Source organism: Myxocyprinus asiaticus, chromosome 38 (genome assembly GCF_019703515.2).
Source record: "Myxocyprinus asiaticus isolate MX2 ecotype Aquarium Trade chromosome 38, UBuf_Myxa_2, whole genome shotgun sequence".
NCBI classification, from domain to species: Eukaryota; Metazoa; Chordata; class Actinopteri; order Cypriniformes; family Catostomidae; genus Myxocyprinus; species Myxocyprinus asiaticus.
Genome location: NC_059381.1, coordinates 5,294,483 through 5,319,820, shown reverse-complemented (window position 1 = coordinate 5,319,820; position 25,338 = coordinate 5,294,483). Strand labels below are relative to the sequence as shown.

At 36.2% G+C, this 25,338-nt stretch overlaps 1 protein-coding gene across 5 annotated transcripts in view; it reads right to left on the bottom strand.

The window, feature by feature from the left end:
- slc4a4b (solute carrier family 4 member 4b) overlaps nt 1-25,338 on the bottom strand; it is a 74,893-nt gene that overhangs the window by 3,445 nt on the left and 46,110 nt on the right. For 3 of the 5 annotated variants that reach the window (XM_051677615.1, XM_051677616.1, XM_051677618.1), the window contains 19 exons: nt 23,974-24,131; nt 23,776-23,863; nt 23,359-23,513; nt 23,110-23,229; nt 21,233-21,407; nt 17,069-17,202; nt 13,552-13,820; nt 13,407-13,465; nt 12,392-12,580; nt 10,711-10,824; nt 9,285-9,446; nt 8,893-9,071; nt 8,332-8,404; nt 4,949-5,017; nt 3,470-3,577; nt 3,302-3,367; nt 859-1,020; nt 666-759; nt 215-285 (listed from right to left, as the gene is read on the bottom strand). In XM_051677615.1, the coding sequence (XP_051533575.1) occupies nt 251-285; nt 666-759; nt 859-1,020; nt 3,302-3,367; nt 3,470-3,577; nt 4,949-5,017; nt 8,332-8,404; nt 8,893-9,071; nt 9,285-9,446; nt 10,711-10,824; nt 12,392-12,580; nt 13,407-13,465; nt 13,552-13,820; nt 17,069-17,202; nt 21,233-21,407; nt 23,110-23,229; nt 23,359-23,513; nt 23,776-23,863; nt 23,974-24,131 (2,409 nt within the window). In that variant the 3' untranslated portion in view covers nt 215-250. The remainder of the gene's footprint in view (nt 1-214; nt 286-665; nt 760-858; nt 1,021-3,301; nt 3,368-3,469; nt 3,578-4,948; nt 5,018-8,331; nt 8,405-8,892; nt 9,072-9,284; nt 9,447-10,710; nt 10,825-12,391; nt 12,581-13,406; nt 13,466-13,551; nt 13,821-17,068; nt 17,203-21,232; nt 21,408-23,109; nt 23,230-23,358; nt 23,514-23,775; nt 23,864-23,973; nt 24,132-25,338) is intronic. The other 2 variants (XM_051677613.1, XM_051677617.1) reach the window with 1 other exon arrangement.

Below are 25,338 nucleotides of genomic sequence, written 5' to 3'. Positions count from 1 at the left end.
TGACCAACAGAGCTGAGATATTCTTCTAAAAATCTTAATTTGTGTTCAGCAGAAGAAATAAAATCATGCACATCTGGGATGGCATGAGGGTAAGTAAATGATGAGAGAATTATCATTTTTTGGTGAACTATCCCTTTAAGCTTCACCAGCACTAACCAGCAATGCGGACAACCAGAGTATACATTGACCTTTAGAAAGACACACACAGATTTACCTTGACACATTCTTGGAAGGAAAAAAGTGCTTTCCGTCAGTAGGGAGTGAGGAAGGACGTGGGCTTATTTCCTATAAGAAACAAATATATGCACTGTTAATAATACATACACACACAATGCTGATCATTAGATATTTGATAAAAAGGTGTTATAAAGTGGCTGAAATAGAAAGGTTGATTAGTTAGTGGTTAGAAGTTAAAGAGTTAGTAAAGAACAGGAATGCAAAACATTTTTTGTTATCTTTAGCAGATTATTGATCCACACCGGCCAGCAAACTAAGCACAATCATAACCACAAGAGAAAGTGAGGGAGAGATGTTTTCTTGTGAAATCATGAAGGAGTGCGTAAAGTCAGGCAGACAGAGCCATTATTAATTTTGTTAGTATGAGGACAGAGTGGCAGCCGTAACCCCTGCGTGAGGTTTGAGAGAAGCCCTGCGCATTTACTTACTGTCTGAGGGTTTCTCCCCCAGCATTGGGTCCTGTTCCATGGTCTCCATGGAGATCTTTATGCTGGGAACATTCTCATTGGCTGGAAAATCCGACTGTAAACGCAGGGGGTTGGACATTCTTACCACTAGAGTTCTACAGCAACGCAAATATCTAAACTAAATCAACACATACACAACACAACACACACTCACGTCATTCGTTTCGCTGTCTATGCTTCCTTTCTTTTTCTTCTTCTTCTTCTCATCCTCCTTTTTCTTCTTGTCTTTCTCAGGCATGACGTCATCCAGGTAACTGAGATCGTGTTGAGAGAACATATAATCCATGGCTTTTCTCACTGCCACCAATGCAAGAATCTGGGAACACAGAAAGAGATATCTCAGAATGCAGCTATAGGGTTTATAAAGGCAATTCTTCAAATAGAGGTGCTTTTGACTACTTGAAAAATAAAAAGAATCAAATCTTGGAAAATTAAAAAAAATAAAATTCTGTTAAAAAGTTTATCATGTGGCATGGAAGAAAAATCTGATCATGGCCTTGATCAACCTTCAATTTGATTTTGGAATCATGTGTGATGGTACTAAAGTAAAGAAACAAATATTTTTGGAAAAAACTAAATTGTTCTCTAAAATGCTTGGCATGATGGCAATGACAGCAGTATTGGAGATAAAGATGGATGACCCTTTTTTACGAAAAGGGTCATTTAAAACTTTCCTGATTTTAACTATTTATAAATTTATTATAAGTTTAAAAATCTGAGTGGGAAAAAGCCCAAAAAAAAGAAGAAGAGAAATTCTGGCAAATTTAACCTTTCAACACTAAATTAGAAACAAAATTAACTTAACCCTCCTATTGTCTTAAGAAACTGCATGCTCCTTTTGTCCTTTGGGTTATTTTGACCCGTATTGAAAACCATTCAAAATGCATACATTCTTGATCGTAGTGTACATCGGCAATAAAGACCCCCCCATAATTTGTAGTTTTATTGTGGTCCTAAAGTGTATAATGATAGACACAAAAATATACTGAATATTAATGGAGAAACATAATTATTAAAGAATTTTAAAAGAAAAATTGTAACAACTTGGCAAACACTGGTCAAGTACGTCTAAATGTACTTTTATTTCGATGACTTTTGGCATTATAGAACAGAGAACATTATGGGGCTCGGAGCTAAATTTGAGAAAATGTGAAATATTTTTAGGTTAAATTTGATTCATAGATTTACAAAAAACTATTTAAAGCTGTATAGCATCCAGAAAGTCCGAAGGTGAAAGGTCACAACTGGTTCATCCCATAAGGGTTGACCCGTTAAGACAATGGAAGGAATTTATTTAAATGTATTTCTCTTGAACAATAACATACAATCATATACCTATCATATCGCTTCTGAAGATATGGATTTAACCCTTCAACCCTGTCACAGGAAAGCGTCATGGAAAGCTAAACCAATCGAATTGGGTTCAAATTGGTGAAAAAAGTCATCCATATTTGGGAAGAGAGAAATGTGATTTGTGACTGTTACATATGGCGACCAGCAGATGGTGCCAAGTACATGATACAGACTCAATGATGACTCAAATGGCACAGAATTAAACTCATTCTGTGAAATCTCATTACTAAAATCAAGTCTACATTCCATGCAAAACTTTAGTCATTGTTGTGTTTGCATGTGTTATTTGTTCTTATGTACAATTAATATGTTTTATTTGTTTGCAGAGGCTTTTGTACACTTGGAGATGTTTTTGGACATTAAGATAAATTATTTTTGTAATGCTATAACTTTTGATTGCTTTGTCATATCAACACAAAATTGTACTCAGTTACAGGTGACATGATTGGGAACAAAACAAAAGCACTTTTTCGGAGCCACCTTATTTACACCCAAATGTTTGGTTCCAGTACCAAAACTATGCAGTACTTATAATGTATGTTTTACACCTGATTCAACTAAATTAAAAACAAGTAATTATAGAGACACAATAAAGATGTTTAAATCTATTATATATCCTTTAAAACTAGAATGGTTGCTTTAAAAAACATTTTTTTCTTAAAATCATTCCAGGGGTCAGAAAAGTTCCACTAATTAAAAAAACAGTGTTGGGTAAGTTATAAAAAACTGTAATCCACTACAAATAACTAATTACTTATCTAAAATTGCAATCAGATTACTTTACTAATTACTTTATCTAAAAAATTATTTTATTACTGATTACTTTACTTTTAAGTTTCTATCACACATTTTTTACAGAAATGTTTGTTTTTCTGCTCAACGAATTCAAAATGTCTATATATTTCCTCCTTGTTCATTGTCGCACACCCTTCAGCTGTCAGAGAAACGCAAACAGACGTACATATGAACATATAAATTCACATTTTAAATGTATTATACATAAATATTACTTTAGAAATATGTGTAAGCCAAGTAATGTACTTAAAAGTAATTACCTTCATTGAAAGTCAGTAACTGTACTCTGATTACAAGAATTTTTAATGTAATGCCTTGTGTCACACTAACTAAAAAGTAATAAGATTACAGTAACTAATTACTGTGTAATCAAATTACCCCCAACAATGTTGAAGAATCAACCCTATATGTGTTGAGTGTGCCAGTGTGTTCACTAGGAAAATACTCACCATCACAGGAAATATGATGGCTGCTACTGTAGACTTCAGCACCCATAAGAGAGCTAGACAGACCACCTGTGCACACACACACAAGCATGCTGTCATTAAACATATACTGTACAGGTCTAAAGATTAGATTTGAGCATAGTATCAGGCTAAACGTATAATCACACACACCTGTATGAAGGTGAAGAGGTGAACTCGTCTGAGCGGTACGTGTCTCAGGTAGATCAAATCTGGCTGATGTTTTGCTGGCATCAGCAACAGCTGCAAACGATCCATAAACTACAAACAAACAAAAATGCATGCATGGTTTATTCATATGTTATTAATCAATATAGTTTACACACAGGCAGACATCATATTGTAATCATACACAATATGTATATTTGTTACCATATATAGCTAGATTTGTATATTTCTCGTGGGAGGCCACTAGGGCATTGCTATGTGGTTGCTAAGATGTTCTGACTGTTTTTCTATGCCATTGCAATGGTGGTTTGTGTGGTTGTTAGGGTGTTCTGGGTCAAAAGAGCTCCCCCATATCTAGGGACATCTAGAATGTATTTAAAGCATTTTTTTTCCCACCCGTTTTATCCCCAGACAGTTGAAAAAAATGCAAATGTGATTGCTTATACAGTAAAGAGTGCACCTGTGCATGACAAGTTATGCACCAAAGTTTAAAAGTTAGGGTACAGGTTTTATTTAAACCCCTAAATCTGAGTAATAGAGTGCATCAGTAGCCATCTTGGGAAGTATTTTTCCCATAACATTTTTCCATAGAGATTTCATAAAATCCTTCATAAAGCTGAATCACTTTGTTCCAAACTTTTAAGAAGATTTATTTACACATATTTGAATATCAGACAAAAAAATCAATAGGTACAAGACTGTGTTCATCTTTAATGAGGGAATGAACTACAATCTAATGAAGCATTGCAAATTATGTAATTGAATTAAAAAACTATGGAAAAATATAACGCTATTGATTTTAATGGTGTTTATTACAAGTATAGAGTCAGTATATTTAATGTACATTGCAAAATATTCAGATACTGTATATACAAATATATGAGTAGTTTCTGAGTGTAGGGAGACCGACTGGATTGCGTTATTCGAGAGGGCGGATGCTGCAGAGCTCTTTTCGTGCACTTTGTTTGCTGTGATTCTCTGATTGGTGGATCGTTGCTCATCAGGATCACGGTAATTTTTTAAATTAGGTTAAAATAACACAGATTGATGGCTTCATCAGAAGCATATGTCATCGATTAACAACCTCAGAGCTCATGGTAGGTCTGTCTTTAAAGGTTTATAAGTTATCGTTAATAATCAATTTCCCAATGGAAAATATTTTCTCTTCAAGAACCAGACTGTTGTGCTCTAGAGTAATAGTAATGCCTTAGAAAACAACAATAATTAAATGCAAGACATTCTTTCCTGAAATGCACTCATTTTAAAAAGCTATTAGATGCATTACACTGTGAAAATCCTAACCTAAACCTGACCTATCCTGACTTTCACTGTGATTCCAAACACAGATCGAGTTCTGGAATCTGTCAGGTTCCCAGGCTCCAGTGCAAATCCGGTTTTCAGCAGAATTACAGTCTTTTTTCTGACGAAGGGTAATATGACACTCCTAGAGCCACATGAACTTACCTGTACACCATTGAGAGAGGCCACACCCATGTAGAGGAACACGCCGTACAGCACAGGCATAGGAATGAACTGTGGAGTTCAAAGAAAACACACAACATTATAAGATTATTAGAGTTTGTCTTTAAACAATTGTGCTCTATTGTGAGTCACAGAATCAAAGGGTTAGAGGAAGATAAAAGTCACCAAACACACCCTACATCCCAAAATCCTCAACACAATATATTCCAAAGGAGGAGATTAAACTCTGCAGACTCATAATGAGAAAGTCTTCCAAGAAATCACTTTGATCAAATGCAAGCAGACAGAAATGTATGTATTATTATCTCACATCCTGGTACAAGTATTTTTCCACTCAGAGGTCAGTATTCTCAGAGTAAATGTCCAGCAGGGGGCAGTAACAACACTTAACAAAAAGTACCATGTTATCATGTTTTTTTTATACAGTATACAGGTGCATCACAATAAATTAGAATGTCGTGGAAAAGTTCATTTATTTCAGTAATTCAACTCAAATTGTGAAACTTGTGTATTAAATAAATTCAATGCACACAGACTGAAGTAGTTTAAGTCTTTGGTTCTTTTAATTGTGATGATTTTGGCTCACATTTAACAAAAACCCACCAATTCACTATCTCAAAAAATTAAAATATGGTGACATGCCAATGAGCTAATCAACTCAAAACACCTGCAAAGGTTTCCTGAGCCTTCAAAATGGTCTCTCAGTTTGGTTCACTAGGCTACACAATCATGGGGAAGACTGCTGATCTGACAGTTGTCCAGAAGACAATCATTGACACCCTTCACAAGGAGGGTAAGCCACAAACATTCATTGCCAAAGAAGCTGGCTGTTCACAGAGTGCTGTATCCAAGCATGTAACAGAAAGTTGAGTGGAAGGAAAAAGTGTGGAAGAAAAAGATGCACAACCAACCAAGAGAACCGCAGCCTTATGATTGTCAAGCAAAATCGATTCAAGAATTTGGGTGAACTTCACAAGGAATGGACTGAGGCTGGGGTCAAGGCATCAAGAGCCACCACACACAGACATGTCAAGGAATTTGGCTACAGTTGTCATATTCCTCTTGTTAAGCCACTCCTGAACCAACGTCAGAGGCGTCTTACCTGGGCTAAGGAGAAGAAGAACTGGACTGTTGCCCAGTGGTCCAAAGTCCTCTTTTCAGATGAGAGCAAGTTTTGTATTTCATTTGGAAACCAAGGTCCTAGAGTCTGGAGGAAGGGTGGAGAAGCTCATAGCCCAAGTTGCTTGAAGTCCAGTGTTAAGTTTCCACAGTCTGTGATGATTTGGGGTGCAATGTCATCTGCTGGTGTTGGTCCATTGTGTTTTTTGAAAACCAAAGTCACTGCACCCATTTACCAAGAACTTTTGGAGCACTTCATGCTTCCTTCTGCTGACCAGCTTTTTAAAGATGCTGATTTCATTTTCCAGCAGGATTTGGCACCTGCCCACACTGCCAAAAGCACCAAAAGTTGGTTAAATGACCATGGTGTTGGTGTGCTTGACTGGCCAGCAAACTCACCAGACCTGAACCCCATAGAGAATCTATGGGGTATTGTCAAGAGGAAAATGAGAAACAAGAGACCAAAAAATGCAGATGAGCTGAAGGCCACTGTCAAAGAAACCTGGGCTTCCATACCACCTCAGCAGTGCCACAAACTGATCACCTCCATGCCACGCCGAATTGAGGCAGTAATTAAAGCAAAAGGAGCCCCTACCAAGTATTGAGTACATATACAGTAAATGAACATACTTTCCAGAAGGCCAACAATTCACTAAAAATGTTTTTTTTATTGGTCTTATGATGTATTCTAATTTTTTGAGATAGTGAATTGGTGGGTTTTTGTTAAATGTGAGCCAAAATCATCACAATTAAAAGAACCAAAGACTTAAACTACTTCAGTCTGTGTGCATTGAATTTATTTAATACACGAGTTTCACAATTTGAGTTGAATTACTGAAATAAATGAACTTTTCCACGACATTCTAATTTATTGAGATGCACCTGTATATGTGATGGCATGGTAATATCATTGCATTCTTTGAAGTACCTTGGAGTTACAAATAAAAACCATGCTATGAGTATGATAATCATTCAATACCGTTGTATATACTGTATACAAAGAACCATGATATTAACATCTGATACCATTACAGTACTTTTTGTAAGGGAGCTCCGAGTTCAGGTACATTACTTTCCAATGAGGCATATGGAAAGGCACTTTAAAGTGCAAAATATATTTCAAGTCGATCAAAGTCATGAAAATATAATTCAGATATCTATACAGTGTATTCTAAATAAGCTAGAACTATCCTTTCAACAAAGTACTGTGGCAGTGCCACGGTATCAGATGATACTATACTTTATATGTTACTCAAAATAAGTAATCCAAGACAAATTACTAATTAATTCTCTAAAAAATGCAACCAGATTACTTTGCTGATTACTGCATCTAAAAAGTAATCACATTACTAATCATTTTACTTTTAAGTTACTTTCTAAATCACTTTTCCTGGAAAAGTTTTTGTTTTTCTGCTCAAATTCAAAATGTCAATATTTCCTCCTCATTCATTGTCACACACCCATCAGTTGTCACAGGAACTTTAACAGACATACATATTAGTTCATATTTTAAATGTATTATACATATTACTATAGCGCAAATAATGTACATAAAAAAGGTAATGCGTTATATTACTTTTTTTACTAATAAGTAATTCAATTACAGTAACTAATGACACTGTAATCAGATACACCCAACACTGGGTACTTTATATGTGTATTTACATAGACCCCAAAGCAACAATAGATGTAGCTGCAACCCAAAGATCTCCAAAAGAGGGCAGGCTAACTCGAGAAGGGGCGGAGTTACTTCAGAAGGGGGTTGGGCCAACTTCAAAAGGGGGTGACACTTCCACACATATTTAGGGTTAGGGAAAGGGTTAGAGGCTCTGTATATGTTTTCTGGAGGTTTGGAGCTCCCGCCTCTTTTTGGAGCTCAGGCTGCAGCTATATGCTTCTCCAAGGCAGGGCTGATAGATGCAGTTTTAGAGGGAGCATTTTGATCTTTCGGGTGGAAAAGTGGTAATCTCTTCATCGAACTGTGAGTGGGGGTGCAGACGGTTTTTTTTTTTTTAGACCTTTTAGAAATCAAACTCAGTTTTTCAGAACATTCCAGTCTAGACAAGAGGAAAAGATATTTAAGACTTACTGTATATTTCTTTCACTCTAAAACAGGAACTAGAATTACTCAATATTCTGTCCTGCTCTCTGTTCTATTCGAACACTGGGGTGGAATGACCAGTGTATGCGGAACACTGAGTTGAGAAAGAGAGAACAGATACGGTTTTAAAATATAAAGTCCGAACCTTCAGAACGGGGGCCATGAAGACCGACATCCCTGTCAGAATGAACACAAATATTCCTGTGACTCTCTGCTCCCTACAGAGGAAACAAAAACAATTATAAGACAATACATTTTGTTAATTACTTGAGTTTTACATTGACACATTGCACTAAGGAGCTCCACCCACAGAGAAATCTTGTTGGTCTAAAATCCTGCTTCATATAGCTGTATATTAAACACAAAAATATGTTCTTATTGGCTGTGATGTTGTGAAACTTGATCCATCACACCTCGTCAGAACATGGCATAAAATGTTTCTGAACTAATTAAACAGAATTGAAATAATAATAGTTAAGTGTAATCACACAATAACTGAAGTTTAGCTCAAGATTACATTTCATTTTGACTTTTCCCTGACCAGTCTAAGATGGTTTGCTGGAATTCAGCTGATTCAGCTGGTGAGCCAGTTGACAAATGCCAAAAACCCTTCTAAAACCAGTAAACCAGACCAGCCTGACCAGTCTGGGAGACCAGCTGAAACCAGCTCTGACTTTGTTTTTGTCAGGATCCAGTATTCTCTCACCTGACTCCCAGGAATTTGGGCTGTTCTCCAGGCGCTGATGTCTCTGTTTCCATCTTGAGTGAGTCTAAGTGGGCAATGGAGATGACGGTTGCTGCCACGTACCAGGGCAGCCCCATGAACGAGCAAATGATAATGAGAACCGAGACCCATAACAGATCGAGGTGGTACCCGGCTCCCTTCTGCGCTCAGGGTGAAAAAATAATGCAAGTTACCTCAAGTAAACAATCAGGTCTATTAAATCACAACCTAATTCCTGTCTCTGAAATAACAATAACAGGCACACAGCAGGTGGTTCCACATGCATTGGTTGTAATCCCATGCCATTAATCCCTGATAAAATTCCACAACAGTCCCAGGAATTTGGGTAATATTTTAACATCATCAACTCATACCTTCAACTTGTGCTCCTTGCGGTTGACGATGACGGCCGTGATCTGTTGGTCCATGAAGATGAGGATGGTGACCAGGAGAGCAGGTAAGCTGGCTGCCAGGTAAACCCACCAGGGGTTTCCTCCGAATGGTGGTATAAACCAACCACGGTTTGGACTCGTCGGCTATGAGCGAACGGTGAAGGACACAATACCATAAATGTAGAAACTGAGGGTTGTACACTGATATTGCTGCTGCAGATTTTATTCAATTTCACTGTTTTGACCTACATATATATATATATACTGTATATACATGTATATATGTGTGTATAATATATTATAAAGTAATAATTGTTTATATTTGTGACCCGCTCCATCATTTTAAGTCACTTTGTGCCAGAGACACGTTTTGAGTTCTGTGCACTTAAGTAAAAAGGAAAGCATTTAAGTGATTAAATCACTTTAGAGTTTAAACATAATTATATTGTTAGAAAGCTTAGACTTTACCCTGTACTATAGTGCATAAAAATCTAAATGTGTTTCTTGATCAAAGTCACTCAAAAGCTGGTCACATTTATAAATTCTTAATATATAGTTCAAATATATACAGTACTTTTTGTAAATCTGAATATATCGTTAAAAATCGGAATATATATATATATATAGTTGTAAATACGAAAATATAATTTAAATCAGAATATACAGTTATAAATCTTAATATACTAAAATGCTATTTATTCAGATTTTCAACTGTATATTTGGATTTACACATATATATATATATACAGGATTTATAACTAAATATTCAGAATTTATATAATTATTTCCTTTTTTGAATATACACACATGAACATATACACCAAAAAATGTGTATATATTTATTTGTATATAAATAGGATATATATAGATATAAATATTATGTTATGTTATATAAATATTATATAATATATGTGCATTAGTTTTAGAAGCAATAATATTTAAGTCATTTATACTTTTTTTATGCATAAAAAGACAACATTTTGTGGGTGACCCTTTTTAGTCATTATAAATATAATGCTTAAATACAACTATAGTTTTTATAAAGCTTCACAGTAGCTGTACATCACTTTGACATTATAATGACATTTCAAACAATATGAATCTTTTATGCATTATTTTAAGTATTAAGGTTTGTTAGTGTTACTAATGGAAGTTATTGTAAAGTATTGTTACAAAGAGAACAGTATTGATTTTGCTTGAGTCAATAAAGGTTTTCCTGCAATAATGCAAGAAAGAATTCTCAGAATATAGACTGTGTCTGTTTGTGCATGTCTGCACATGTATTAGTGGTTTTAAGTGTTGTACTTCAATGAGTGGTTTTGAGGTATAATATGTACTATTAAAGGATTACTGTAACATAGATGGGACTTCACAAAGAGCTAAATTCATTCACCACACAAAAACACACCTTGAATTCACTTGGCACTAGTAGTTTGGGCGTATCCACGCCAACCAGGGCGTCCACCCCACAGAAGATCAAAATGGCTAGAACAATGGCGAAATCACTGATCAGTTTGCGGACCTGCAAAAAATGTAAACATCCGTTTAGTTGTACTAACAACATGGACATAAACTTTAAGATTTTAGGTTCAAATTCTATATGAATATACATTTTTATGTGCAATTTTTATGCACTTAAATAGTCCTGCGATGTAACAAATTTCTTTTTAAAAATATATTTTATTTTATTTTAGGTTAAATATATAAGAGAAAGTGTATATTTATATTCAAATTTGTCTTTATGCAGTTAGTTTAAATAGTCCTGTGATGAGACAATGAAATGTTTAAAAAAATTTCATGAACCTTTTTTAAGGAGAAGGTCGAAAAAGTAGGTTTTGAATGAAATTCAAAATGGCGGACAGGAAGTATGGCAGACCATGGAAAATGTGCTATCACTGTACTCGGGATCCACGGAATCTTTAGGGTGCGGTCACAGGGCAATAGGTCAAATTAATCAAATGTTACAAGCATTTTTAAACATATCATTTTAATTTTTGACCACAAAATGGCGCTGGTCCCAAACTTCATAGGTACCCTCAGGGCATTGTGCTGATGATGCATACCAAGTTTTGTAACCGTACGCCAATGCGTTTGTAAAATACAGCATTTTACGACAAATTTCAAAATGGCCGGCATACGAAAATTTGGTATTGTTCAACTCGTCATGCCCCAAGGAATATTTCCTGACCACTAGGTGGCATTGTGACGAAACTGTGCAGGTACCCTCAAGCCATGATGGATATGACATATACAAAGTTTCGTGCCAATACAGCAAAGCACTGAGAAGACACTGCCTTGCGTCCATTTTAGCGTGCTCGCCGTCAAATTCATTGAAGTGCTATTCACAAATGGTTTGGTCTATCAAAAAGCTTTTGTAAAATGTTTGTTCCCAGTGTCTCTAGATGATACACGACAAATTTTGTGCAAATCAGACATACGGCCTTGGAGGAGTTTTTCAGAAAATTCTAAATGTAGTTTCTTAATAACGCATGTGCACAGACCAAGAAAAATTTTGTTAAAAATATTTTTAAATGGAGTATAGCATGTCACATTGCTGCCAGTACTTTGATGTGATGTCAATCGTCGACATAAAAGTTAAAAATATCACTAAAATGTAAAAGTTTTATAGCAAGAATGATTAATGAAATAAACATTATAATTAGTAAACTATATGTTGAATTGTTTAATGCAATACTTAATATCAGAAATGAAATCAAAAACACATCACTGATCACTTACTAGAAATGCACTACAAATACTAGAATCGACTGTGAAAACCATAATCTCTAAATCTGTAATCTCTTATTAGAGGAGATTAATGAAGATTACAATTTTTAATGAGTTCAGATTGCTAATAAGCAACAACATTTTTGAAAGGATCAGCAATGACTATTTTCCATTCGAGCTGCCAAATCAATAGACCAGTTTAATTCAAAAGCAATGACTTTTATATAGCAGCTTAAAGTGCGTGTGTGCAGGTTGTCAGGCTGTCGTATTCCTGTGGGGAGGAAATTTCTAAAAAGCTCCTCTTGAGGACAGTACATTCTGATTAACGTCTTCATTAACGTGAGTTGATGGTGTGCTTGTACCATGGTTGGGAAAAATCTGCTGGTTTTGAACTTCTTCAGACACATGGAGCAGGCGTATGTGCCAAGAAACAGAATGAATGACATCAGCGTGATGTCAGGGACGTAGTCGCAGGCTGGACCAGTCAGCTGACCTCCCCATTCCAAACATTCAGAGCGCGTCAGTGATGTCCAGGTCGTGTTTAAATGGTGCTGCAAAGACACAAACACAAACAGAAGTATCAATGAATGCTGAGCAACAATAATTCTCATTCTTATACATCAAAATCAACATTTCAATCTGTTTAAATCTCATACACATTGCGTTTGTGCAGTAACCAGGCAATATCTGAGAAATATGCATTGTGGGTATTGTAAAATGATCGGTGAGATAAGCAACTAACTTCTGATCAGTGTTGGGAAAGCTACTTTGAAAGTGTAGCTTGTCAAAATAGTCATAGTTAGTTATAATTTAAAGTAATTCAACTACAGTCAAGCTACCCTACTGAATAGGTAGTTAGCGACACTAAAAACTACTCATAAAAAGTAAATATTTTCTAATCTGTTTTGTTTTTAAATACTGTAACTATCAGATTATATTATTAACTTATTAAGTATTTATCTGGTGACAGATGGGGTGACAGCATTTATTAAACATTTACTGTGAGCATATTAACACCACCAATAAAACAGAATCGAAAGCAACTAAATATTAAAGGAATATTCTGGGTTCATTACAAGTTAAACTCAATTGACAGCATTTGTGGCATGTTGATTTTCTCAAAAAATTCATTTAGATTTGTCCCTCCTTTTCTTTAAAAAACTGCAAAAATCTGGGTTACAGTGAGGCACTTACAATGAAAGCCAATAGGGCCAATTTGTAAACATTCAAATACCACAGAGTGGACATACTAGGAGAGCACTGAAGAGTTTTGTGACGTACTGAAAAAACTTAGTTAAGTTAGTAGTGTCGCTACTTTAAGTTAGTTACTCCCCAATACTGATTCTAATAACATTCAACACACACAGACCATTTTACCTGTACACTGTTGTTCATCATGGCCTCTATTTTTTCCATGTACAGAGTTGAACTGTTACCTTTTCAAAGAAAAACACAAACTATGAGTTTTATTTTCTATTAAGCCTAAATCGCTCTTTCAATCTTACGTTAATTAAGCTCTCACCGTCCGGTGGACTACAGTTGCATCCATACAGAGTAACAAGGTCCATTTCATAGTCTGCATTGATTGGATGATGGTGAGCCAGTTTGAGCATTTTCTTAAAGGCATCATAGATGAAGATGAAGCTGATGAGTGCAGAAAATCCTTCTTCCGTAAACCGCGTGAAGTACTGCACCAGAAAACTGGCGTCCGTCGCGACAAGGATCAGACACATGAACCCAGACCAGAGGCCAATCCACAGCCGGAACTCCAGATAGTCGAAATTATTATCCCTGAACCAATCAAAAAGGGTCATTAGAAACAAACAATCAATCAGAATTTACGAGAACAGCACTCAACCAATGAGAGGATAAGAATAAAAGGACTAAATAAAATAAAAGCTAAAATGTGCTAATGCGCTATTAAATTTAATTTAATGTGCTAATGCGCTACTTAATTAAATTTAATGCCCTAATGCGCTACTAAACTAGCCAAAATGTACTAATGTGCTACTTAATAAAATTAGCCAAAATGTGTAAATGCACTACTAAATTTAATTAGACTAAATGTGTTAATGCGCTACTAAATTAGCCAAAATGTGCTAATAAGTTATTAAATTAAATTAAATGTGCTAATGCGCTACTAAATTAGCCAAAATGTGCTAATAAGTTATTAAATTAAATTAAATGTGCTAATGCGTTACTAAATGAGCCAAAATGTGCTAAGTTATTAAATTAAATTAAATGTGCTAATGCGCTACTAAATTTAAATTTAATGTGGTAATACGCTACTAAATCAGCCAAAATGTGCTGATGCGCAATTAAATTAAATAAAATGTGTTAATGCGCTACTAAATTAGCCAAATTGTGCTAATTAATCACTAAATTAAATTAAATGTGCTTATGCGCTACTAAATGAGCCAAAATGTGCTGATGCGCAACTAAATTAAATAAAATGTGTTAATGCGCTACTAAATTAGCCAAATTTGCTAATTAGTTATTCAATTAAATTAAATGTGCTAATGCGCTACTAAATGAGCCAAAATGTGCTAATGCGCTACTAAATTAAATAAAATGTGTTAATGCGCTACTAAATTAGCCAAATTTGCTAATTAGTTATTCAATTAAATTAAATGTGCTAATGCGCTACTAAATGAGCCAAAATGTGCTAATGCGCTACTAAATTAAATAAAATGTGCTAACACGCTACTAAATTAGCCAAAATTTGCTAATGCACTACAAAATTAAATTTATTTTGTGCTAATGTGCTATTAAATTAAATTTAATGGGCTAATGCGCTACTTAATTAGCCAAAATGTGCTAATTAATTACTAAATTAAATTAAATGTGCTAATGCGCTACTAAATGAGCCAAAATGTGACGTTAAATGTTATTTGATCAGACTGCTGAAAGATAATTTTACACAAATTGGATTAAAAATGCTAAATATACATTATGCAATAAGCTAGAGTTCAATTCTGAACACACCCAAGAAGGAATATTCTTAAATGGTCACATGATTTACATACTGTATAATTATTTGGTTCATTTCTGAAAAACTATTTAGCTTATGCTCCTTGTGTTACTGACTCAATCTAGTGGACTTAATCAACTAAGAAGGCTCCAATGCTAATCATGTAAGCATGCTACCTCTGACTCATCAAATATATCATTCTCGCCATATCTCTGTAATTATAGCCCTTGACTTGGCGTTCTCGATGGAAACCCTCAACAAAACTCAACTAATACATTGAAGCAGACACACACATGAAATCCAACTCAATTATTCATAATGGAACATAAACAAAGAAACCTGAAGCCTGAAAGAGAGAGAGAAAAACAGAGAAATGTTTTCACGCACACACAAACTTAAAGACACACACAAACAGAGACAGAGCAACTGGACCTTGGCGAAAATAAGAAAACAATAAGATGTACAGTACCTTGATTCCAGATAACTTGGAACGTTTTGTCCCTCAAATGACACACAACTAAATTCCAAGGAATGTTGCTTGTTTTTTTGCAACTCAAACCTTAGTTTACAGGTCAGCGACCTTAAGAAATGTTCCAGATTCAATATAAATTAAGCTCAATCAACAGCATTTGTGGCAATAATGTTTATTACCACAAAAATAATTCCAATTCATCCCACATCTATTTAATTAAAAACAATTGCAGTTACTTTAAGGCACTTACAATAGAAGTGAATGGAGCCAGTCCATAAATATTAAAATACACACTGTTTCAAAAGCATAGCCACAAGATGTGTTACGGCGTTTACCAGATTACAGGGTTCGCCGGTGTTTTGCTGTGATGACAACAAAGTTGTAAAATTGGATAAAACTTTACACAGATACGGTTAGTAAGCGATTTTATTAAACTAAAATCATGCTAACATGTCTAATGTGGCTATAACTTTGAAACAGTGTGTATTTGAATGTTTATCGACTGGCTCCATTCACTTCCATTGTAAATGCCTCACTGTAACCACTTTTTTTTTTTTTTAAATAAACGCTACATTTTTAAATTAAATAAATGTATTTTTTTTAATACATTTTAAATAAATTCTTTTAATAATTCAGTAAAATGGATTATTTTTTGGTGGTAAACAACATTATGCAATAAATGCTGGAGCTTAAATTATATACATATATATATATATATATATATATATATATATATTCTGTATATACAATATATATATAGAACCTGGAACATTCCTATAATGAATTACCTTTTCACTGAAAATGTTTAGTACATTTTTTATGCAGTATCTGTTTTATTAAAGCAAAGTTATTTACATTTATATGATATTATTTACTATAGATGTAACTGAGACTTGATCAGATTACATCGACTGAATTTTCTATTAATGCACCAAGTTGCTACAAACCACTAAAACAGTCAACAGTTAAGCTAATAAACTGTATTACTAGGCAGAAGACTTTTTTTCTTATTTATTACTATTAGGGCTTGAAATTGATTAAACATTTTTAAACTATGTAATTGCACAGTTTTCTGTGATTAAACGCGATTATTCATTACAACAAACACTAAAAAATATCATAAACATATTTACTTTATAATTTGTCTCAAAGAACTTGCAAGAAATTGGTTAGTCATCATTTATTTTAATTATTTACATGTTAAAATGTTTACAACATTAGTGAAGGTTCACAAAAAACACAGATAATGCATTACTTGCGTTAAACAAAAACTTTTAATCGCAGAAATTAACAAGTTTAATTTTCCAGCCTTATTTACTATAAATAATTTTATAATGTTGGCCAACAAACTTTAACTCTACAGATGTGGTTTAGGATATTTCAAAATCCCTGAAGTAAACCAAGACCAACATTTCTGACTGTAACTCATCCTAGAACTTTCAAGTCACATCCACCAAACTCAGCACAGACATTTAGACTGTTCTGACTCCAGGCGGAAATCATTTTTTGTAGTGACAAAGTGGTTTGATTTGATCACTGTTATGCACAGACTCTCTTGGCTTATTGCTTTAATATGTACTTGAGTATGACACCCACTTGCTGAAGTTAAACAGCAGCCGCTCAAAGACAAGTACAGGCCCGGTACTGCTCAGGATTGTAAGAGGTTGACCCGATAACAGACAGAACACAGCCCCCGTTAGCGCCGTCCCAACAAAACTCTCCAACACGCCCTGCAGAGAGAGAAAGACAGAGACAGAGAGAATTACAAAAAGGCAAGAAGTGGCTCTAGTGGAAAATAAAACCGAAGGTTATGCATTTGCACACTGGTATGAAAGCTGTGTCAATGAAACAGAGAATTCTTATCAGATTTGAGCCTCTATGTGTTGTCAGCTGATTTTTTGACAGCACACTTTTGCCTGAAAGTCAAATCTGAAACTGCTTATTCACACTAGATTCTTTTTCCAATACAAACTACTCCTGTTTGTCTTCTCCATTCTTTTTAGTGGTGCTTGTTAAGGATTTTGGCCTTTGAAGGAGGTACCTGAGACATATCTAGAGATATGCTAACAGAGTGCCCACAGCCATCTTGGTTCCGGAAGTATTTTCCATAAATTTTTTCCATAGGGATTTAATAAAATACTTCAATAAAGAGGTCTACACCATGAACCAAACCAACCAGCTCTGAGGTGAATCAAAACGTGACAAACTTTGATTTGAAGCAATATTTTTTTTTTTTTAATTAGACAAAAAGACAAAGGTACAAGAGTATGTGAATGAACTACAAACCCATGAAGCAATGCGAATGACGCAATCGAATAACAAATTGTGGAAAAATATAAATCTCTTTTTTTTTCTTTCTTTTTCTCCCAATTTGGAATACCCAATTCCCAATGTGCTTTTAAGTCCTTGTGGTCACGTAGTGATTCGCCTCAGTCCAGGTGGCAGAGGACGAATCCCAGTTGCCTCCGCATCTGAGACCATCAACCCGCACATCTTATCACGTGGCTTGTTGAGCACATTGCCACGGAGACATAGCATGTGTGGTGGCTTCACGCCATCCACTGCGGCAACCACACTCAACTCACCACGCGCCCCACCGAGAACGAACCACATTATAGCGATCACGAGGAGATTACCCCATGTGACTCTACCCTCCCTAGCAACTGGGCCAATTTGGTTGCTTAGGAGACCTGGCTGGAGTCACTCAGCTCACCCTGGGATTCGAACTTGTGAACTCCAGGGGTGGTAGCCAGCGTCTTTACCACTGAGCTACCCAGGCCCCCCTGAAAAATATATATATATTAATTTAAAGTTGATGATTATAAGTATAGACCATTTCAAGGACTGTTCGTTGGTGACGTCAAGTGACATCATAGTTCCATGAACATTTCCTGCTTGTCAAAACAGAGACTAAATAGCAGAGACAGGCTACTTCAGTTAAAATGAATGAGAGAAACTGGAACGCCCAACAGCAGCCAACGGTCAGCGGATGCAGAAAGGAAGTCCCACCTTAAAGGTAAAATAGCCAATCACCTTTTAGATACAGAAATCGCCTGTCAATCAACGCGAGAACGCGCATGCACGTTAGCTATACAAGATGGTCAAATTTTACTTTTTAAAGTAATCTGAGTTAAAGACGCAGAATTTATTACACCAGTTGTGATGGAACGACATGCCCCTCCCGTGGATCATCGTCGCCCACGGTGACTTCTTCCCATTTGGCAGCACGTGACGGGGCTCACCTGAACCCAATGAAGAGCTTCATCACCGTTGCCTTTAATCACCGAGCGCGCCTCTCCTCGGGAGAACGGTCTCTACATGCTGGCGTCTTCGCAGGTCAGGGAACGGAGCGGGGAGGTCCAGTGCGAGTTAGATGTGTTGCCGGACCTGCACCCCGGAATCCCGGCATGAGTTAGATGCAACTGGAGCCCGCGTCGCGGCCAACGGGCCAAGATGCCGGGCCGCTATTCCCCTCAAGTGCTGAGGCCCAGGGAAGCCGGGCCGCTCGAGTGAAACCGCAGCCCCACGTGCGTGTCGCATCCACCGGGATCCCGGCCACTATCACCTGGACCTTCCCCTGTCTTCACTACTGTTCCTTCACATAGCCCTTTCCACCGAAAAGGTACCAGATTCCCTATTGTTTTGGACATTTTAAATAAATGCCTCTCTGAGGCCTGACACCACACCCACTGTGTCCGTCTCTTGCTCACCCCGCCATACAGTATTGTCATATTTTACTTCTTATTTGAAATATGTTCTTTTATCCGAATCCTGACCAACCGTTTTGGAGATTTCGGTCTTTCCCCATTAAAGTAGATAGGAGCTGCACTTTCATGATGCTTTTTACATAGAAAAATAGTTACTGCCCAACAGTGTTCCAAAGATGGCCGCCGAGTGGACCTTGAAAAAGTTACTTTGTTGAAAGGATCCAGAAATATGTTTGGACCGTTCAAATTCCTTTGTTTTTGTTTACATTCATGAAATAGTCTATAGAAACAATATATTAAAGTATATTGGGGAATATTCAGATGTTTACAAATGAATAAGTATTTTGAGAGTGTGTGGAGAGTGACTCGATTGCATCATTCACAGTGCACAGGAGTGGGTGGTCGCTGCAGAACTCTTTTGGTGCACTTTGTTGGCTGTGATTCTCTGATTGGTGGATCTTTCTGTTCAGGAATTATGGGTAGTGTAGTTCTTGATCACAAATTCTGCTATTAAATGTGATTTTAAAAAGAAATTCAGATGAAATAACATGGGCTGATGGCTTCAACAGAAGCATATACCATCAGTTAACAACCTGGGAGCTCACTGTACATCTGTCTATAAGTTGTTGTTAAACATCTATTCGCCTATAGAAAAAATACATGGGATTTTTACTTCCAGAGCCATACTGTTGAGCTCTATAAGAAACCAATCAGAACACCCAAATAACGCCTATCAACCACAAAGCAACACCCTGGCCACCACCCAGAACAACCTAACATTGTAGCAGAATGCTTTTCATATAACTTTTTGAAGTTTTTTTTTTCTTCAGAAAACGTAAAAATCTAGTTTGTACTGTAGCTCAATTTGGCTGAGATGCGCAGCATGCATTGCATTGTTGTGCGTTTGTATTTGTGTCAGAGCGAATATATAACAAATATGTGTACATATTTAGGGCAAGGCATAAATAATTCATCTTCAATCAATTTGATGAAAAGAAAATTCTTGCCTACAATCGCTTTGATTTAACATATCTAAACCGGGCTTTGTAGGTAAGGCCAGAGGTCGCAAAAGGGATTCCCTTGAAAGGATTTTTCCAAAGTGTATTTGTGTGATTTTGTGTGTGCGTGGGTGAGTGTAATCTCAGACTATTTTTAGCTGATCCTCCTTAGCCTGTGCCATATACATGCACTGCTAAATATATGCCAAACTTTGCAATCACTGCACATGTCTGAATATGCCACACACACTCCTGTCACTATCTATACACACACACTTGTTCAAAGAAAACTTATATTCTTCTCTCTAAGTATAGCACAGATCAAATCCAAACTTGCCACACATACACCAGTTTCCAGACACACTGTCTATGTAGCACAACATATACACATTTAACATGACATGTTTAATAATCAAACACAAATAAAGTAGCACACACACACACACACTATATGTATGTCATTAATATTATAATAAGTATAATGGTTTGGACAGGAGAGAGTCCAAATACACACACATACACACACACACACACACACACACACACACACACGTTTACTTATTTAAATAGGAATCACAGACTTCTGTTTATGTGAAGTTATATATGTCGCTCAACTAATAAGAGTCATAAGTTTGATTCCCTAGGAACACACATACTGATTAAATGTATACTGTGGATAAAAGTGTCTGCCAAATGCATAATGTAATGTAAATATAAATCTAAAAAAATTATCACTATAAACAAAGAAATCTTCTTGCATTGTCAGAATTTCTTTGCATTTTCCAAAAGGGAGGTATGTACACAAACTATGTACACACACACACACACACACACACACACACACACACACGCACACACACAGTTAACCATAGCCTTTCAATCCCTGGAGATGTGAACACAATGTCAGCTAAATTTTAATTGTGGGAGCTCCCAAATAAACCTACATTAGCTAAGCCAAACAGTCTGACACCACCTTGGTATAAGCCACAAACACACATCCTGTACAGCGTTAATGCGGTTACATATAGAATAGTTCCTTAACAGAACTGGCTAACCTGCATGTTCTCAGTAGCGTCTCCCAGCAGCCCTCCGAAGGTGATGGCGTTTGTTACGGTACCCAGGTAAATAAACAAGATGGCCGACAGAGACTGAATGTGCAGAGCGTCGTAAAAGTCGCTTGCGAAAAAGGGGAGTTTCCTTTTGACATCCAGAATGAGACCTCCACAAAACCTAAGAGAAAATTAGATGAGAGTAAGAGAGAGGCAATGAGTCTGATTCATGAAACACATGCTAAACTACAGTAATTTCCACGTAAATTGTCCACAAATAAGTTCTTATGTAAATTGTTGCACTGAACACAACAAATTTATGTAAGAATGGTTTCACGAATGAGGTCCATTGCATTTTTATCTTCCAGTGTTGGGCCAGCTCCTTTGAAACTCTAGCTTTCCAAGCTACAAGCTATTCATAACTTAAAGTAGTTAAACAACAGTCAAGCTACTTTTTTGAAAAAGTAGTTAGTTACACTACAAGTTACTAACAAAAAGTAGCAACTTATGGAGCCCCTTAGAGGACAGGGTGGGAATTGTTTTTCTGAAATAGTTTTGCGTTCTCTCGCAATAAGTTTGTGCCTTTCCTCGCAATAGTTTGCGTTCCCTCTCAATAAGTTTGTGCATTCCCTCACAATAAGTTTAGCATTTTCTAGCAATACGTTTTCAGTTCTCTCGTAATAAGTTTTGTGTGCCCTCGCGATAATTTCCATTCCCTCGTAATATGTTTTGTGTTCCCTGGAAATAAGTTTTGGGTTCACTCGCAATAGTTTGCGTTCCTTTGCAATAAATTTGTGCATTCCCTCGCAATAGTTTGCATTCTCTCGCAAAATGTTTGTGCATTCCCTTGCAATAATTTGCATTCCCTTAAAATAAGTTTTGTGTTCTCTGGCAATAAGGTTTGCGTTTTCTCGCAACAAGTTTTGCGTTCCCTCGCAATACATTTTGTGTGCCCTCACAATGGTTTGTGTTGTAGTAAAACCATAATAACCACACAATTATGATTTTTATTACCATAGTTTTCATTTTCCTGTATTATTACTACAGTATTAATACGAATATTAAAGTTAAAATATGGCTACGCTTGTAAAACCATGGTAAACTTATTGCGAGGGCATGCAAAACTTTTTAAGAAAAACAATGCCCGCCCTGTCCTCTAACGGGCACAGTACTAACTACATTGAAGCTAATTAAAAAAGAAAATATTTTAAAATATTAAAATAAAATTATAGATAATATAATATTTCAGAATTAAATAATAGCCTATCGACTGATAGTTATATAGCTTATTTAATTAGGGTGACTAACATATTTATACAAAAAATACACTGATAAAACCATATTTTAAATATTGCAATAAACAGCAGCATTTAAATATTATTAAATATTTCTTCTTCAAAAAAAGAAAACACTGACTTCTAGGCTGTGCAGGGTACACCGCTACTCATTGGAAAATGCAGCTTGCAACTGAAAAAGCTACACTATTATGAAAATATCTGAGCTACTGTCACACTATTGAAAAATGTAGTTAACATAGTAGCGTTAAGTTAGTTACTCCCCAACAATGCTTCCAAATAACTAAGTACATGGTAGTACTGATAGCATTTACCTACACCCAATTTATGTAAAACTAACTGTGCTAATGGCTAAGTTTAGTGCTCATGAATTTGTTTGTTGGTGATTTTGTATCAGTTTACAATTTTTGGCCTTTTATTTATAGAGAAAGGACAGGAAATGATGGAGGAACACGGGATCAGACATGGTGCAATCCGGATGTTGTCTGTTGATGCTAGTCCATGTCTGCTAACTGCTAGGCAACAGCTTTGACAGTTTTTCATTTGTTATATTAGATTCTGTTTATACGTGTTTCTGTTATTACTTACTTGCCAGTCATTTTGAGTTCGTCTCCAACAGCGTGACCGCCGCCACCCCCACCATCCCCATCATGGGGTGTACCACCGTTCATCTGAAAACCCTCTCCACCGCTGGCGAGAATGTTCTTACTGAAACCACACAAACATACACAATTACACCGTTGTCTTATTTCTGTTTAACTGGATGATTAAATGCCATGTATTTTACTGAATTAACAATTGAATGATGAATTATGAGATTGGTGGTTGACACTGTACCGTTTATCAGCAGACGGGACAGATTTTGGAGGTTCGATCCTGATGTCAGGGTCCCATTCTCCAGGAGGCAAAACTATGACTTCATCCAGGAACTCATCTATGCCTGCCAGCAGGTCACCACGATCTTTAGCTTTATAAGCGATATCATGAAACACCTGCAGAACCCGTAAACCACACAGTGTTAAATCCAGACTTGCTTATCTGATATAGCATTATAGGAACAGAAAAACCTTATTGGTTTCTTTAAACACAGAACCAAGTCAAGTCAAGATTTGTAATCCAATGGCCAGAAAAGATCTTTCAAATGAGTCAAGAAGTATTTTAAAAAGTTGCATGGTCACACACATTCTGCATTTGTAAACTACACATAACGTCCATGCTTATTAGTGCATATAAATACACAAATAACACACAAACCTCATCAGACATGAGCGTCGCAATGGCTCGTCCGATTTCACGATATGATTTGGCCTTTCCTTTGGGTCCCAACAGAATAAAAAGGAACCTACGAAAATGACAAACACAAGTACATATTCTTTTTACTACTGTGACGGATTTGTGAATTGCACAACTTTTAAAAAGGGTGTTTATGGTATTGGTGTTGCAATTGGTTACCGTGTGGGAACAGGAACTTCGGTGAGGCCTCCTAACATCACCGCCTGCTGAAGACGTACGAACGCCACGAAGGGCACCTCCAGGAAATCCACCTCGCCGACCAACACGTTTGACGCCTCCGCATCCCGCGGAATTTTCTTCATAAATTTATTATTCAACTAGAGAGAGAGAAAGGAGAAACATACTTTTTTAAGCACCTAACCCCCCTTAACCATCTTAAAATCAATGTAACAAACTGCCTTTAGTGACTATTTGCTTTAATAAAACGGCAACAACAGAAATACGCTAAAACAAACTAACGTTCAATAAATAGTTACATTTCAAATTAAAAATAACTTTGATTCAACTTTGATTTGATGACAACTTGATGCATTAATGTAGACCGATGTGGGCTTATTGGCATTTTACAAAAAAAAATAAAATACAAATATTGTACCGAAATTATACTTTTTTTTTAACAGTGTATAATTTAACAAAAAATTCTTAGCTATTTACAACTTAATGTCAATCGACAGCACATGTGGCATGTTGTTGATTACCACAGGAAATAATTTTGAATGTGCCTCATTTGGATAGTAGTAATACACTTATTGTAAATAACCAGAATATTCATTTAAGCAGTTTAACACTATACAGAATGTGTTCTGTATGACTGGAGTATTTCACTACAGACAATGCATCCTTTGATCAGTATTCAAATCTCTTTCGGTCACACACTTGCTCTCTTATTTTTACACATACACACAAAAACACGGAAAAGGCTGCTGCCAAGCAGAACATTCCAGTTTAATCAAACTCTCTTTGCAAAACCAGAGAGAGCCCTTATCAAAAGAAACGATAAGTTCAGTGGAATATAAAACTCTGTTAAGATTTAAGCAGTGTCAAAAGCAACGACTAGTATAAACAACCCGCCGACATTAAATGTTTGAATGACAGACAGCTTAGAAAACACACAGACACTTTGACACACAAATGCCATGTGTTTGTGTAATATTTAACTGTGCTGTTTTTGGTCTGAGGTTATCAGTATAATTTAGGGTTGGGAAATTTACCGCGTCAATTTCTGCGATTAATAGTTGACTGTTTAACGCATTAAAAAAATTTATACAATTAATGCAGTATCCAATTGTTTGTTTTTTTAACTTCCTGGAACTTAACTAATGTTTTTCACTACTTCCTGTGGCTAAAATTGGCATGCACATCCATTGTGTGGAGCAGTGCATGCTTATTCATTACACACAACGCATGTCCTGGGCATAATAAACACGGGAGCAGATTTACTGTACAGAGAGTGGAGACTTCACCTGCAAGTGGTGAGACAGGTGTGGGAGAGATATGGGTAAGCTGCTGTATCTCATCGAATCA